This window comes from Oxyura jamaicensis, chromosome 11, assembly GCF_011077185.1.
Source record: "Oxyura jamaicensis isolate SHBP4307 breed ruddy duck chromosome 11, BPBGC_Ojam_1.0, whole genome shotgun sequence".
Classification (NCBI taxonomy): Eukaryota; Metazoa; Chordata; class Aves; order Anseriformes; family Anatidae; genus Oxyura; species Oxyura jamaicensis.
Genome location: NC_048903.1, coordinates 6,542,416 through 6,555,719, shown reverse-complemented (window position 1 = coordinate 6,555,719; position 13,304 = coordinate 6,542,416). Strand labels below are relative to the sequence as shown.

Below are 13,304 nucleotides of genomic sequence, written 5' to 3'. Positions count from 1 at the left end.
GAAGGAGAGAGAAAACCCGCTTTAGGGTGGCGGGGGAAATACAGGGTAGGCAGGACAGGCAGCCGCCCCTTGACGGGCAGGCAAGCAAGTTGGCTGCCTGCCCTTCCAGGATCTCCAAACGCAGCAGAGGCAAGAGGTGGTTACAGGCCGCTAGGATTTTTTCCACCCCAAGACCACTGATGGTAAAGGGAGGGTTCCCTGCCTCCAATAAAACCAAACCGAAACAAAAATCTAAGAACATCTTGCTAACGCAGACCAACATTTATTTTAAGTCGCCTGTTCCCTGTGAAGCCAGGGAATATATACCTAGCTCCTCTTCCACAGACTACGCTGAAAATGTCAGACAACAGGACAAGCTAGCTTATAAATAATTGCAAAGCCCCTCCTGGAAAAGGTTGAGAGGGAGGTGGGATGAAAGCTCGGAGCCAGGAAAGCTGGGACTGCCAAGGAGCAGAACAGAATAAGGGCAAGGACGGTGTGTGATATCCCAGCTCCATCTGTATGCAGAAATGAAAGGCACTGAGGAAAATATCAGCGCGGGTTATGGCAGGCATTCCCAGGTGCGGGGAAATCCTCGGGGGAAGAGCACCATCAACAGAAAATACAGCAGACCTTATGAGAGACAGCTGACGTGGCAGATCCTACAAAAGCTTGTCTGCAGTATCAGAACATCTTTTGTTCTCTAGCCCCATTCTTTCACCTGGCAGCTCACGGATGAAAAGACCTGAGAGATGTTCCTGTCACCAGAGACTTTTCCTCAAAAGGCTCCTAAAAGGAGGAGGACCAGGGTAATGCAGGCTCCGCTACGGGGGATGCGTGGCAGAGGAAACTTTACCCCTCTAATAATGGCTTGCCTACGTTTCTGAGAATTCTCCCTAACCCTATCCCCTCACTACCTGCAGAGCGATAACAAAGCCAACATTGTCCATCAAGTCTCAATCTGAAGTGACTCACTTATTCTCAGGAGCACCGGGTTCATTTCTGTCGGCCTGGCGCCCTAAGAAACAAGGTTTACATGATCATATTGCCTGTCATACGCCTTAACTGTTTGTCCCTTCCTATTAACTTCTGAATCACCCCGGACCAGGGATAGAGGGCTCGGAGAAATTGAGTTTCTCTTACAGAAATTGAGCTTCTCCGAGATCAGTGAATGTGCCCCGGGTTGGTAGGGCCGAGCCCCCAGTTCCTGCCTCTCGGAGGAAAGGCGAAGCGCAGAGCCAGGCGCGATGGGGATGGGGACGGGGGTGAGACCCCACGGGGAGCAGGGCCTGAGCTGCACCACCGGGGTGGAGAAACGCAACTTCCCAGGGAGCCCGGCCTTGTGCATCACAAAACGCGGGGCTGTTTTCTGCCAAACCGCCTGTAGCTTCATGATGCATCATCAGGGACAAACGCCAACACTTCTCAAGCACTCGCTGAACCCAGCGCGCAGCCACGCACCACGCAGCGTGCAACCGATCTCCCGCTAGAACTTCTCCCCCTTTGTCTGAGCACGGCAAGCAAAAGAAAAGGCACTGCAAAGTCACTTTGCCTCCTAATGTCACCACTTCCCAGGCCCGCACAATTAATGCCGGGATCCTTGAAACAAGCAGAAGGCGTGCGATGAACCAAACGCGAGCACTCTGCAGCAGCGCTCCCGTATGGCTGCGAGGCTTGGCTCTCGAGTGGGTCTGTGGCTTTGCAGCTCTCCGCCCCAGGCAGGCTCTGCAGGGGCATTTTCCTGTATTTACTGACCAAACGACTGATTTTCAAGGAACAGAGAAGGAACAAAACCATGTCCCTTTCTCCTGTAGCACCACATGATAAATTTTGTTCGCCCCTCTCCCAACAGCTTCTAGTGACAGTGCAGTGTTTGTCTGAATTTTAACAGATGTTTCTAAGTACTCTTGACCACTTCTCTCTCCTGAGGATTTCGGCAGTGGGATAGCTCCAGATAGTAATACAAACAAAGCTGTAGGAGGCTCTCGGGGATAAATCTGTAGACACTGCATGTAGGATGGGTGTGGGTATGGGTCCAAGCCTTATGAAACTTTGCAAATATCCTCTGAAGACTAGCAAGCTGGACTGACGCTGCCTGCAGATGTTTTTGAGCTTACCAGCACCACAGCAAGAAGCAGGACAGCCTGCAGATAGCTGCAGTGCTCCCGGAACAGCCCGGGAGGGGGGTTCAACCCAGCAGTTACAAAAGCAGGAATAGAGCAGAGCAGAACAGAACGATGCCGGAGGTGTGTGATGGTGGAAGTGCACTTCCACCCAGAATACCACAGGCACTCGCTGCGGCAGGGCTGCACTGAGGCAGGATCTCCCAGGTGCGAAGGTACTCATGCAGTCGGAACATGAATTGTTTGGGAAAAAAATAAATCCCTGCTTTCAGCTTAGAAGAGAACGGGTATCTTGTGCTTACGCCTGGGAAGGAGGCGGTGACATCTGCCTGAGCGTGTACCCAGCCCGAACCAAGCAGCTCCCCAGGAGCGGCTGCTCCCACCTTTACGGCCCCCAGTTCACACACCATGATGTGAGCACGGCTGTTGAACACCCAAAGGAAATCACAGCCACTGCCAGCGTCCCGGGGCAGCTGAAGCTGGTTTCCCCGCAGGCCGACCTCCTGGCTGCAGGGCGCGAAGCAGCGCTGCGCCTGTGCCAGCCCTCCGGACGCGGCCGCATCCTGCAGCCCGGGCTTGTGCTCCCCGAGTGCCGGGCACGGAGCGGCGGGAGGTGCTGGGGGAGCCCGGCCGTGGGGGGCGTGGGGCTGTGCCCCGCGGGAGGGCGCCAGGGGCCGCGGGGAGCCCCCCATGGGGGGCTGCACCTCCACTCTGCTGGGGCAGGGAGGGGGATGGCTGCAGAGGGCACCGCTTTTTCCAGCCCCACTGCCCGCTGCGGTGGCTGTGTCATTCACAACACCACCACAACCCGCCTCCGCCCCTAGAAAAAAAACCACCAAAAAAGACACATAAAAACCCCAAGCCCAGATACACTTCCCCATAAATAGCACAGCATCGCTCCAAACACCCCACCGTCAGCACAGAGCGAGGTGTGCGCGTTTGCTGTCCTCCTCTGCATTAGTGTGTCTGTTAACCCTTTTGTAAGGCCATTCGGCTTGGTTTCAAAGCTCCTCGTGCCGAAAACACTTGTTAAATATTGGCCCTGACTGCTACACACAGCGATAGCTTGGTAGTCACAACCCACAAGATATATTTAGCTTCACAAACTCATCGTCAATGGATTTTGAAAGCTCTGTAGCCAGCAGACTGGAAACCACATGCAATACAAACACATAATAGAACTTTTAATGTGCAAAGAGACTAAACAAAAAGATCCTTGACCTTCTTGCTTTCCCTTGCATACCATTATCCCCAGTGAGACAGCAAATGGAATGACGTTGAGAGCAACAGCTACCATGAAGCAACTTTGGAAGCCAATTTCTACAGTAGTTAAGCAGTTAATGGCGTTAATCAGAACGATAACTTATTAAGTTCTACATTTATGCAAATAGCATTTTGGCATATCACAGGGAGACTTTAGCAGAGCTCGCCAGGAAGAGGCCACAACATCTTTTAAATTGCCTGCTCTTTTTTTTTTATAACATGTAAAATAACAGCAAAGGACCGCGTCCGTGGCGGTTGGCACATCTGACAAACCGCACTTAAATAATACGCTGTACTCATAAATTAATCTCCAACATCCCAAACAGATTAACGAACAAATTGTTTAATTCTTAACCTTTACGAAGCGGGGATTAATCTCTACGGCTAAATCCAATCTCTGTCTTTATCTTTTTAACGAGAAGTTGACATTTCTCACTGAGCTTCCTAAAACAAGCAACATTCCCCGAGCAAAGAAGTAGCAGGTATCCCGCACGCCCTCCGTGTGCAGGAGCTACGGGATATGTGACACAAACAGAAAGCAACACAGTAATTCCTGACTATGCCATGAAAGGACACTATCTGCATATGACGAAATAGAAAAAAAATGATTTCACAGAGTTTATGGCAATCTCAGTTTTGTAAAACCTGTGCGGAAAATTTGCTGCTCTCCAGCAGAAAGAATCTGGCTCTGGGTTGCACTTACATGCAGTGAGGATGGAAGAAGCCGGGGACTGGATGAACAGCTACGAACTGCGCTGTTAGTGGCTCTCCAGATGTAACGCCCTCCACCACCATCACCACCACCAAACAGACAAACAAAAAGCACTTTGTACTTGCTTTTCTCCTTTGTCGGTGTTGTTTCTGTAGAATTACCTTCTGCACAGAATCTTACCCGTTTATTAATTGATTCTACATCTTTGGGGAAATGAGGGGGAAGTGTCTGCCCGTACCACTTGCTGAAGGATGTTGTGCAAAATGAGTATTTCAGCAGCTGCAGCTGTACCTGCGTTTTGGAAATCCATACAACCGCTCATACGCAAGCCCGAGCTGTTGGTTTATTGATGGGTATGTAAATGCTCGCCTTAGTGGTACATGCGCTTTGTTTGGACCAAGCCCGCAACACAGAATGTTAAAATTTCTCTGGAAAAAATAATCGGCCTTTTTTCTCCCCTTTGGGCACAAATTTCTGTTTTTAAATTAGTGTGAAGATTTCCTGGTGCTGCATGGAGCCTTCATTCCAAAATACCATCATTGACTAATTCTATATTTCATTAAAACAGAATGTTTTACATCACAAACAGTTGCTTGTTTCTTTGTTTTCAGTACATATCTTCTTTACCTTAATGTGATTCCTGGCTATTAAGAGAGGTTGCTTTCGTTGTTGTTTTCTCTTTTTCTAATTTAATGAAATAATCTGAAGTTTTACTGCAACTCTTTATGGAGTCAACTTATGCAAGCACCGGAGCCTTTCCAGAGAAAACAGGATTCTCCCCACCTCCCTCCGGCTTTTCTCCCTCCTGAATGCCATGGCCTTCACTCAACCAAAGGAAATGAAAGACAGACTGAGACAACAGCACCACGTGGGTGAAGGTCAGATTGATTTTCAGCTGTGTGGTGCTGTTTTATCACCCTCAGGACAAAAGTTAAGCCCTTCGTTTTTTTTTCATGTCTACTTTAACAGAGTAACTTATTTTCCCCCCCAAATTTTATTGGGCTCCGTACCACCAGAACTACCAAGGACAGCCCAGTGTAAAACATTTGTGGATCTCTTCTTCCTCGGAGAAAAATCCCGAGCAGCCCACACACCAGAGCGTTTCGATCCTCGGGTCTCCTCTATCCCCTGCGTACGTGTAGTGGCTCCTTTCAGCTGCTGAGGTTTCTGCGGTGACACTCGCTGACAGCAGAAGACGGCTCGCATGCAGCTGCCGGCTGTTCAGCAACGCTCCTGGTCACCGGGAGAGGAGCATTTGCTATCTCAAAAGGGGCAAGTTCACAAATCATTTTTTCTCCCTGTCCTCCTCCCCCTCGCCGTGTGGCCGAGCTCCCCGAAGCCGAGCTGCCCGCCTGTCCCTCGCTGAGCCTCGCATGTCGCTCTCCTCCCAGCTCGGTGCGACTCCCCGCCGTGCCGCCACCACTGCCTCTCCCCAGCTCTCGCAGTAAAGGCTGATGCTCCCCCAAGGCAACGACGTCTTCTGAGCAGCCAGTTTTAGCTGGTCAGGTCTTCAAAACGGAACTGGTTAACGTACGACGGAGCGTTTGGTACATCAGAAACACTCAGAGTGGCGGAGAGGAGCCTCTTCCCTCCTGATGCTTGCATGTCTGGAGGGTAAGCAGGCAGCCAGAATACTCAATATTCTCTCATTTAATCTCTGAGAGAAGAAAATCCTACTTGCTTTCATTCTTTGTCGAGTTTTGTTTGTTTTAAATTTTGGTTTAGAAGTGTCTGTGTGTGTGTGAGGGAAGCAGCAACACCGCGAGCATCCTAACGATGACAGTTCGTCCTCCGTGCAGCAAGGGACACCATCTGCAGCTACGTGGGCACCGCTACAGTATCTGCTGGGATACAGCTCCTGCCTGGAAGAGCTCTTGTAAAACAAAACACGGCAGGCGTCAGTGACAGGGCTGTAAGGTGAGATCAAGCAGCTCTCCAGGTTGGGGCTGGATGCAGTCTGAATGCAAATTGAAAAATTCACCGGGGTTTGTAAACAAGGATTTGACTATGGCATGCCGCTTCACCTCTTTGAACCTCAATGTGGTGCCTCCAAAGTGGGCCCCAGCTCAGCCGGGTGCTCGCAGCACCTGGGAGAGCTCTGCAGGTGCTGCTCCCCCTGGGGCAGCGTGAGGACAGCCCTGGGGGCACCCGGAGCCCAGGGAAGGGACAGCCCCGGGCCCAGCGGGCAAGGCAGCAAGAGCAGCACGGAGAGAAGGGAAATCAGCAACGCGGCGAGGTGTGGCAGAAGCGTGCAGCTCAGATGTGGAAGTGACTGGGTCACACACAGGGCCAGGACAGGGCGAATGCCAGCAAAGCATCGGGGAGGACGGTGCCGTAAGCCTGATGTGAGATGGCCAAAGACCAGCAAGGAGCACTGCAAGGAAACCACGGAAACCACCGAAGAGGAGGGACCATGGGGAGACCAGCGCAGGCAGCAGGGACAGGGGAGCGCAGTCACCCCGAGGAGAAGCAGAAGTGCTCACGAAAGCAAACTCCCACATGGCGAGGAGACGGACTGCAGTCTGACCTGCAACTGTCCTAAAGGCGCGCTGGTTTTTTAGCTGGCCTCGGCTTGGTTGGTTGCTACGGCTTCTTGATGCGGGTTGAAGGCATTCAGATCTGGTTAGCTGGCTCCTGGAGTCCAGCAAATCGCCTGCATGCACTTTTGCTCAGAGGAAATGAATCCAGGTGTCTATATTTGTGTTTCTGGAGACTGCAAGGTCATAAACGGAATTTATTCTACTTCTGTCCGTCTCTCCAAATTTTCTAATGAATAATTAGTGGATGTAGATTTCTAAAAAGACCATTTCATATAAATTATATCAAATCTCATTTATTTTAGGAGATATCATTAAGTACAAAGTCTGCACAAGTGAACTGAGTTCACTGTAGAGGAAATGACTGGGAATTACGTTCAAAAATCTATTCAAATGTTTAATGTAAGAGATTCCCTGGAGAAGAGAAAAGTGATGGGCCTCTTCAGCCTTTCCTTATGTCCTCCTCCGCAAGGCTAACAGTAATTGAGTAGCAACATAAGGAGGAGCCAAAAATCTTTCACCATTATGCTGAGAAAGATTTTCAAGGAAGCCTAAAGAGCGGACGGCCCACATGCCAAAAAGCTGGTGCCTGCAAGAGCAAGAGGAAGCCCACCCGCTGCGATAGAGGTGTCTCCAGCAACAAAACCCACCTGGGTTAAAGACCTTGGCCCTAGCACTGATTTCATGCATGTTATTGGACAAACTGGTGACGCCAAAGTTATGGTCATTTTCACCTAAAATAAGCCAGGCTGCTAAGGGAGAAAGGCTCGAAATCACCCCAAACCCCGGCCTCTTGTCCCCCTCATGTTCACGCAGGGCCTCTGCATTTTCAGAGGATGTCCAATGGGGGAGCTGCACAGACTAAAAATTAATCCTTTTAATTATCAGCAACATCAGTTCCCAGAGACAACACAGATCTTGGATCAGCAAGAGGAAGGGGATGGAAGGAGGGGATACTCCTCCCAGCAACAGGCAAAACTTTAGCCGAAATAGAATGAGTTCTTAACTCCCTGGAGATAAAAATAAGGGTGGTACTTCTTGTGTCAGAAAGGAGTTGCTAGACCAAAGATTCTGAAGTGCTCAAATGCCATAGGAGCTATTGAACATAAACAGACCAGGTGCCTTGAAAACTCTAAATCATTTTCTTCATAGCTAAGGCAATGAAAATTGGTTGTATTGAACATGAAGTTTGATTAACATTCTCTGTATTTTATATACATTATTTAACTAAAATTTCTGATATTTTTTCAGCAATTCTGAATTTAATGAGATTACAAAATCTACTTTTAAAAGTCACCTTATTACTAAAAACAAAAACACAAAAAAAACCTGAGAAACAAAACCCACTACAATTCCTTAAATGAAACAGCATTCAAGAGGCATGCGCTTGTTACCAAAGTTTTGGAGAAGGTCAGAAGCTGCTTAGGCCTCTGGTGGAGGTCTTCTGATGTGCAAACCCAGCTTGGAGAGCAGCAGCCTCTCCAGCAGGTGCAGGGAAAATATTTCCCTTATTCAATTTATCTGACCGGTTCAGTCCAACAACGAGATGGTTCAGAACAGAGAAACTATCTGGCAGACGATCACTAACTTGCTTCTTGCCAGCCCACGCTACAGAAAGGCGCGAGAGCCCTACGGAGGATGCAGGCCCCCGGGTGAGCATGTCCACGGGAGGCCACGTACCTTGGCGGATCCATCCTGCTCGCAAGGCACCGCTGCGGTGCGTGGCCGCGGGCTGCCGGCCGGCACGGGGGACAGGGCGCAGCCCTCCTTCAGGTCGGCGCTGGAGGCAGGCTGAGCCCTGGGCTCCCCGACCCAGAAGCCACGCGGGGATGCTCCAGCGAGCGCTCCCAAAGCCAGCCAGCTGAAGAGGACCAACCCATGCTGGCACGTTTCCCTAAAGCCAGCCGGCACCGGGGGGTGGAGGCTGCTTACTGGCTTCCCCAAGCCTGGAGCACAGTTAATAACATGCCAGCTGTATCTGCAGACAAGCCAAGTTTAATGAGGCTACAACAAAAGCATTCAAATATGCACTACAGAACTTCTGCAGGGATTTTTTTCTAGAGCTTCTTTAAAAAAAAAAAAAAAAGAAATTCTTGACATTGTTTGTATGCACACTCCCTTTATTTTTCATTCATTTTTTAAAAAACTATATTCTCTAAATACAAATAAATCAGCATTAGAAAGACTTGTTTTTATCCCACTACTTCCAACAGCAAAATTATGTTCTGTGGTGAATGCCTGCATTGCACCGCTGGTTGCTTTTTCCGAACAACCATTCAAGCCTTCACCACTTTCCCTCTGAAAGGCCGGCCACCACCCTTCTGCCTGCCCGGCCTCCTCCCCAGCACCACGCAGTGCGAGAGACAAACAGGCAAACGTGGCTGCGTCCCGAGCGCAGGCGATGAAGGAGGCGCCTTACACATTCCCTGCCCTGCCAGCGACGCCTCACCACGGGCCTCAGGCTCTGGGTCAAGGTGCAGAAGGTAGCAGTAAGAGGACTGCAAGCATGGACCTGGGGCCTCCTCGCAGGCTCCTCACATCTTCCCAAGCCCCATGCCTGCCACTGGGGCTGGTGACTTCCCTGGTGATGGAGCTCCGTCACACACAGAGCTACAAACACCAGCCCCTGAGGGACCGAGGGCACTACTGAGGCTCCAGGCTGCTCTCCTGAGAGGCTGCAGCATCCCTCTCTCCCAGGGGCTGGGACTGTCATTCAGGTTGCTTAAAAAACAAGGAGGAGAACCCTCTCCCATGTTTCTCTACAGCCACCAAGCGTGGGGAGCTGCTGGCAGCAGCAGGACCCTCTGTGGGCATGGGCACCCCTGCACGCTCAGCAGGGTTCAGCCCTGGAAGGCACCTTCCTGCTGCCACCTCCCCCCCCCTTCAGAGCTGTTTATGGTTTACTTGCATTCCTGTAACGCCGAGAAACAGACCTGCCGCACACAGACCCGCTGGCTGCCCGAGCTGTGGCACGGCCGCAGACTGTCCCTGGGCAGCAGGAGCAGCGGCAGGGCAGCGGGACAGGGCCGCGGCGGGACAGGGCTGGCGGCCCCCCGTTTCCAGGGGTACCTGCACTCACTTTGCAGGCTCATTTTTGAGCTAGATAAAAGTAGATGAAAAAAATAAATAAAGTAGCAAGGATGGAACAGTCCCTTGCTGATACGACCACGCTAACGTGTCATCCTCAGCTCCTCACTGGGCCATATGTTTAAAAATGACAGGGAAAATGTTCTTCCTATGTGAAAAACATATGCTGCTTGAGGAACGACATCATCTTACCTGAGAAATATTTGTACAGCCTCAAAACACGCGGCCGTGCCCTCCGCGATGGCTGCTGGCTACGTGGAGGCTGCAAAGGGGTAGGCGCAGCCCGTGCCTCCCCCCCGACGGGGCTCTGGTTTCAGGCTCCCGCAGCCGCGCTGGCACCGCTCCTATCTGCATGCGCAGAGCCTGGTGCTGCCGCCCGTGCCACCGTCCCCAGGGGCCCGGGCACAAAGGTGGCCGTGGCGATTGCGGGGGGCGGCGCCGGCGCCCTGGCAGGCTCTTATCTGCCAGCACACCAACCGGGCCTCGCGGCGGGGCCTGCCGCCGGCTGCCACCGCGCTCGGCACGGGAGAGCCTCCGCGAGGCCGCAGAGCAAATCCCAGGCTTGGTGTTTATGGCCAGCGAGCTTCGTCTCAAATTCACGCCCCCCCCCACCAGCCACTGCAAGCCCTCAGAGGCATGGCATGCTTGTAAAACCCAGAACCAGACGCAGAGCAAGCACCGAGCGCCAGACTCCACTGGCAGAGGCAGAGCAGGGCCTCGCCACCCTCCCCCAGCAGGGCCACCGCCGGCCCGCCGGGGAATCGGCCACCTCACGCAGCTCCCACGAACCCCGCACTGCACTCAGCGCTCAGGAAGCCACTGCTGCACGCGGCCCTGTGGCAAAGCTACCTCATGCTCCAAGGTCACCACGTGCCCGGAGCGCCATTACGCTGCGCACCGCGCTCCTGCGCGGCTTCGGCTCCAGGTTCAGCTAGGGGAACGCGCCTCACCGTCTGCACGATAAACACACGCAGCGCCGTGCACCTGCACAGACGAGCGCTCAGCCCCGACGGGCACAAACAGCGACCCGTGGGACAAATGTGAGCCCCGCGAGGCGAGGCCTGTGATGAAACAAGAAAAGGAGCCTGCGGTCACAGCCCCCCGGGGCACCACAGCAAAATCCTGCCACAGTGCCCGCTGCCAGAGCCAGGCAGAGAGAACTGAGGGCGCCAGCGAACATCCGTGCTTTGACAGTTCGTGAGGTTACGGAGCGTTTCTGGCGCCAGTTCTGAAAACACTGCCATGGCCTCTGCAAAGAAGGAAACTTGCATTTCAGCATGACAATGTAGAAACGAACAAAAAAGGAAATGTTATTTTTTTATTATTTTTTTTAGATTGGAACACTAGTCATGTTAAGAGAGAGGAGCAGAATTCTGGCAAGGACAGGAGCACTCAGACCAAGCCACAACACCGTAATTAGGGCCAGTAGGTCATTAGAGCCACAGCTGTATAAACTAGGTGTATAATTAAGTTTCCACGCTGCTTTTTCACAACTGTATTTCAGTATCTTTTGTGGAGGATGATCAGTTAATTCATTACTTTAAAAATGCAACTGAAAATCTCCAACTTGCCAATCAGGTGCAACAAGATTATAATTTGGGGAAGGGTTAATTTGGGAATACGAGCAAGAAGCCCATCTCTGTCAGTGCGAAGTACAAAGTACTACCCGCCAAAACCATCACTGAGACGCGGCCACTTGTTGGCAAGCTGCCGTGTACGGTTTCTGGGTGAGCACCCTGCATATACAGTTGCACGGCAATTATAATTCAGCAGGTGAAATACAGGAAAATGCAAAATTACACACTAGCACGAAACAGTTACAATACCTCGTTTCTAACGCAAGCCTTGTGTACAAGTTACAGGGCATTTAACAGGAGCAACTGCAAGACTTTAATTATAAACTAGTTCCTACCGTACAGTAGTTTAGAAAAATCAGCCGCTTCCCAGCTGGCAATATCCATACATAGCTCTGCTGCTGTTTGAAACAGACAACCTGCAAAGTTACCAACAACAGAAGAGGACCTCATGAAATGCTCAGAGACCCCAACGCAACCTACCTCTGTCCAGTTCATTGATGCGCTAACTCACTTTACAACACCCTACATTTGCTTGGGAAACCAAAGGAAAAAGTTTATGGGAGGCTACACTGGCCCGGCAGGGGGAAAGGGCTGGCATGGGCGGAGGAATCAAAACCAACACGATAAAAACGGGAGCTAAAACCAGAGTGGCACATGTGGACTACTGTGCACATACAAAATGGCAAGTCTCGGGGCTTTTTTTCATCAGGCAACAAACAACCCAGCACCAGGCACCAGGCACTGACACACTGCAGAATAGCTGCTTGATGCACGCAGCCCCCGGTGCTGGCTAGGGGACACCCACACTTGTAAATGCACGTGTGATCCTCTCCCCTTGTCAGTACTGCTGCGGCACTGTGTCCTAACGCCTGTGCCAACACAGCGTGCAAAAAACGTACAAAAAGGGCTGCACGAGATGGCCACGCCTGAGTCTTCTGGAGTTAAAGGGACACAGGACACAAGTGACTATTTAAATTCATTTTAAAAGCTCAGCACAGGCAGCGCACGCACCAGGTGTCTAGGTATTCTCAGGGCCTTTTTGAAGGTGCTCTCTGGCTGTTCAAGGAGCGCTCGCGTGGGGCCGAGCTGGGGAGGAAACGCGCTGCTCGTTCAGCGCGCGCTGCCCCGCTGGGGCCCTTTTCCCATCCCCATTGGCACTGGAAGCCCCCAGCCTGCCGTCACAGACATCCACCACGAGCAAAAGGAACGAGGCACCTAATTCTGTCAGGAGAGCACCTCCACCAGGCCGGCATCCGAAGGGATGCCATGCGCTAACACTACGAGAGATGTCTAGATTTCAGCGGTGTTTTGTCCTCAAAGAACCAAGTCTGAAATACATGAAAACGCGAGGGGGGGAAATGGCTGTTTGTTACTTCCTTACATGTCAAAGAAGCTGCGTTCAAGCTGTATTATAACTTCAGCCCGCTGTAATGAATTTCTGAGGGATTCCAGTGAAATAGGTGGTTTATCCTATTCTTTGGAGTGAGCTCTTATAATCCTGCAACACTCCAGAGCTACAATACCTTCCTAACTTCAGCCTCCCAAAGGAAGTCATTAGTTACGTTGTATTATCAGCCTGGTGATATTATCACTACAAATATTACCTGCATTGATCTGGAGCCATGTAGACACGACTGAACACCCTGCTTCAGATTAAGACATGAAACTCTAGCTTGCCCAGAGGTCAGGCGCTGTGTTACAGCCTCAGAGGTGTCGGGCAGGCAGTAGAGACAAAAGGAGAGCAGGGCAACTCAGGACACAGCTCATTTGGTGGGGTAACATCGTTAAATACGCCACATTCCCTGGCGCTCTCTTAGATTCTCACCCTGGTGGGGGCAAGTCTTTCCAGGTGAGCTGAACAAACCCGTGTAATTTGCACTCTCGGAACAAAAATTCTTATGGTTATTGAACAACTGGTGGGTCTGAGCCTGAAAACTTTTTTTCCTCGTGGCAAGACGTGTAAATATCAAACAATATTCCAGATTGCCTTCATGGAAACATTCTCATTCCCGAACAGATGAGTGCA

General features: G+C 51.3%; 1 protein-coding gene across 4 annotated transcripts in view; it reads right to left on the bottom strand.

Annotated features, from left to right (window-relative positions):
- ZNF423 (zinc finger protein 423) overlaps window positions 1-13,304 on the bottom strand; it is a 211,916-nt gene that overhangs the window by 140,718 nt on the left and 57,894 nt on the right. For 3 of the 4 annotated variants that reach the window (XM_035336783.1, XM_035336785.1, XM_035336782.1), the window contains exon 4: window positions 11,614-11,694. The exons of the other annotated variant lie outside the window; for it this stretch is intronic. In XM_035336783.1, coding sequence (XP_035192674.1) covers window positions 11,614-11,694 — 81 coding nt within the window. The remainder of the gene's footprint in view (window positions 1-11,613; window positions 11,695-13,304) is intronic. 4 annotated transcript variants of the gene reach the window in all.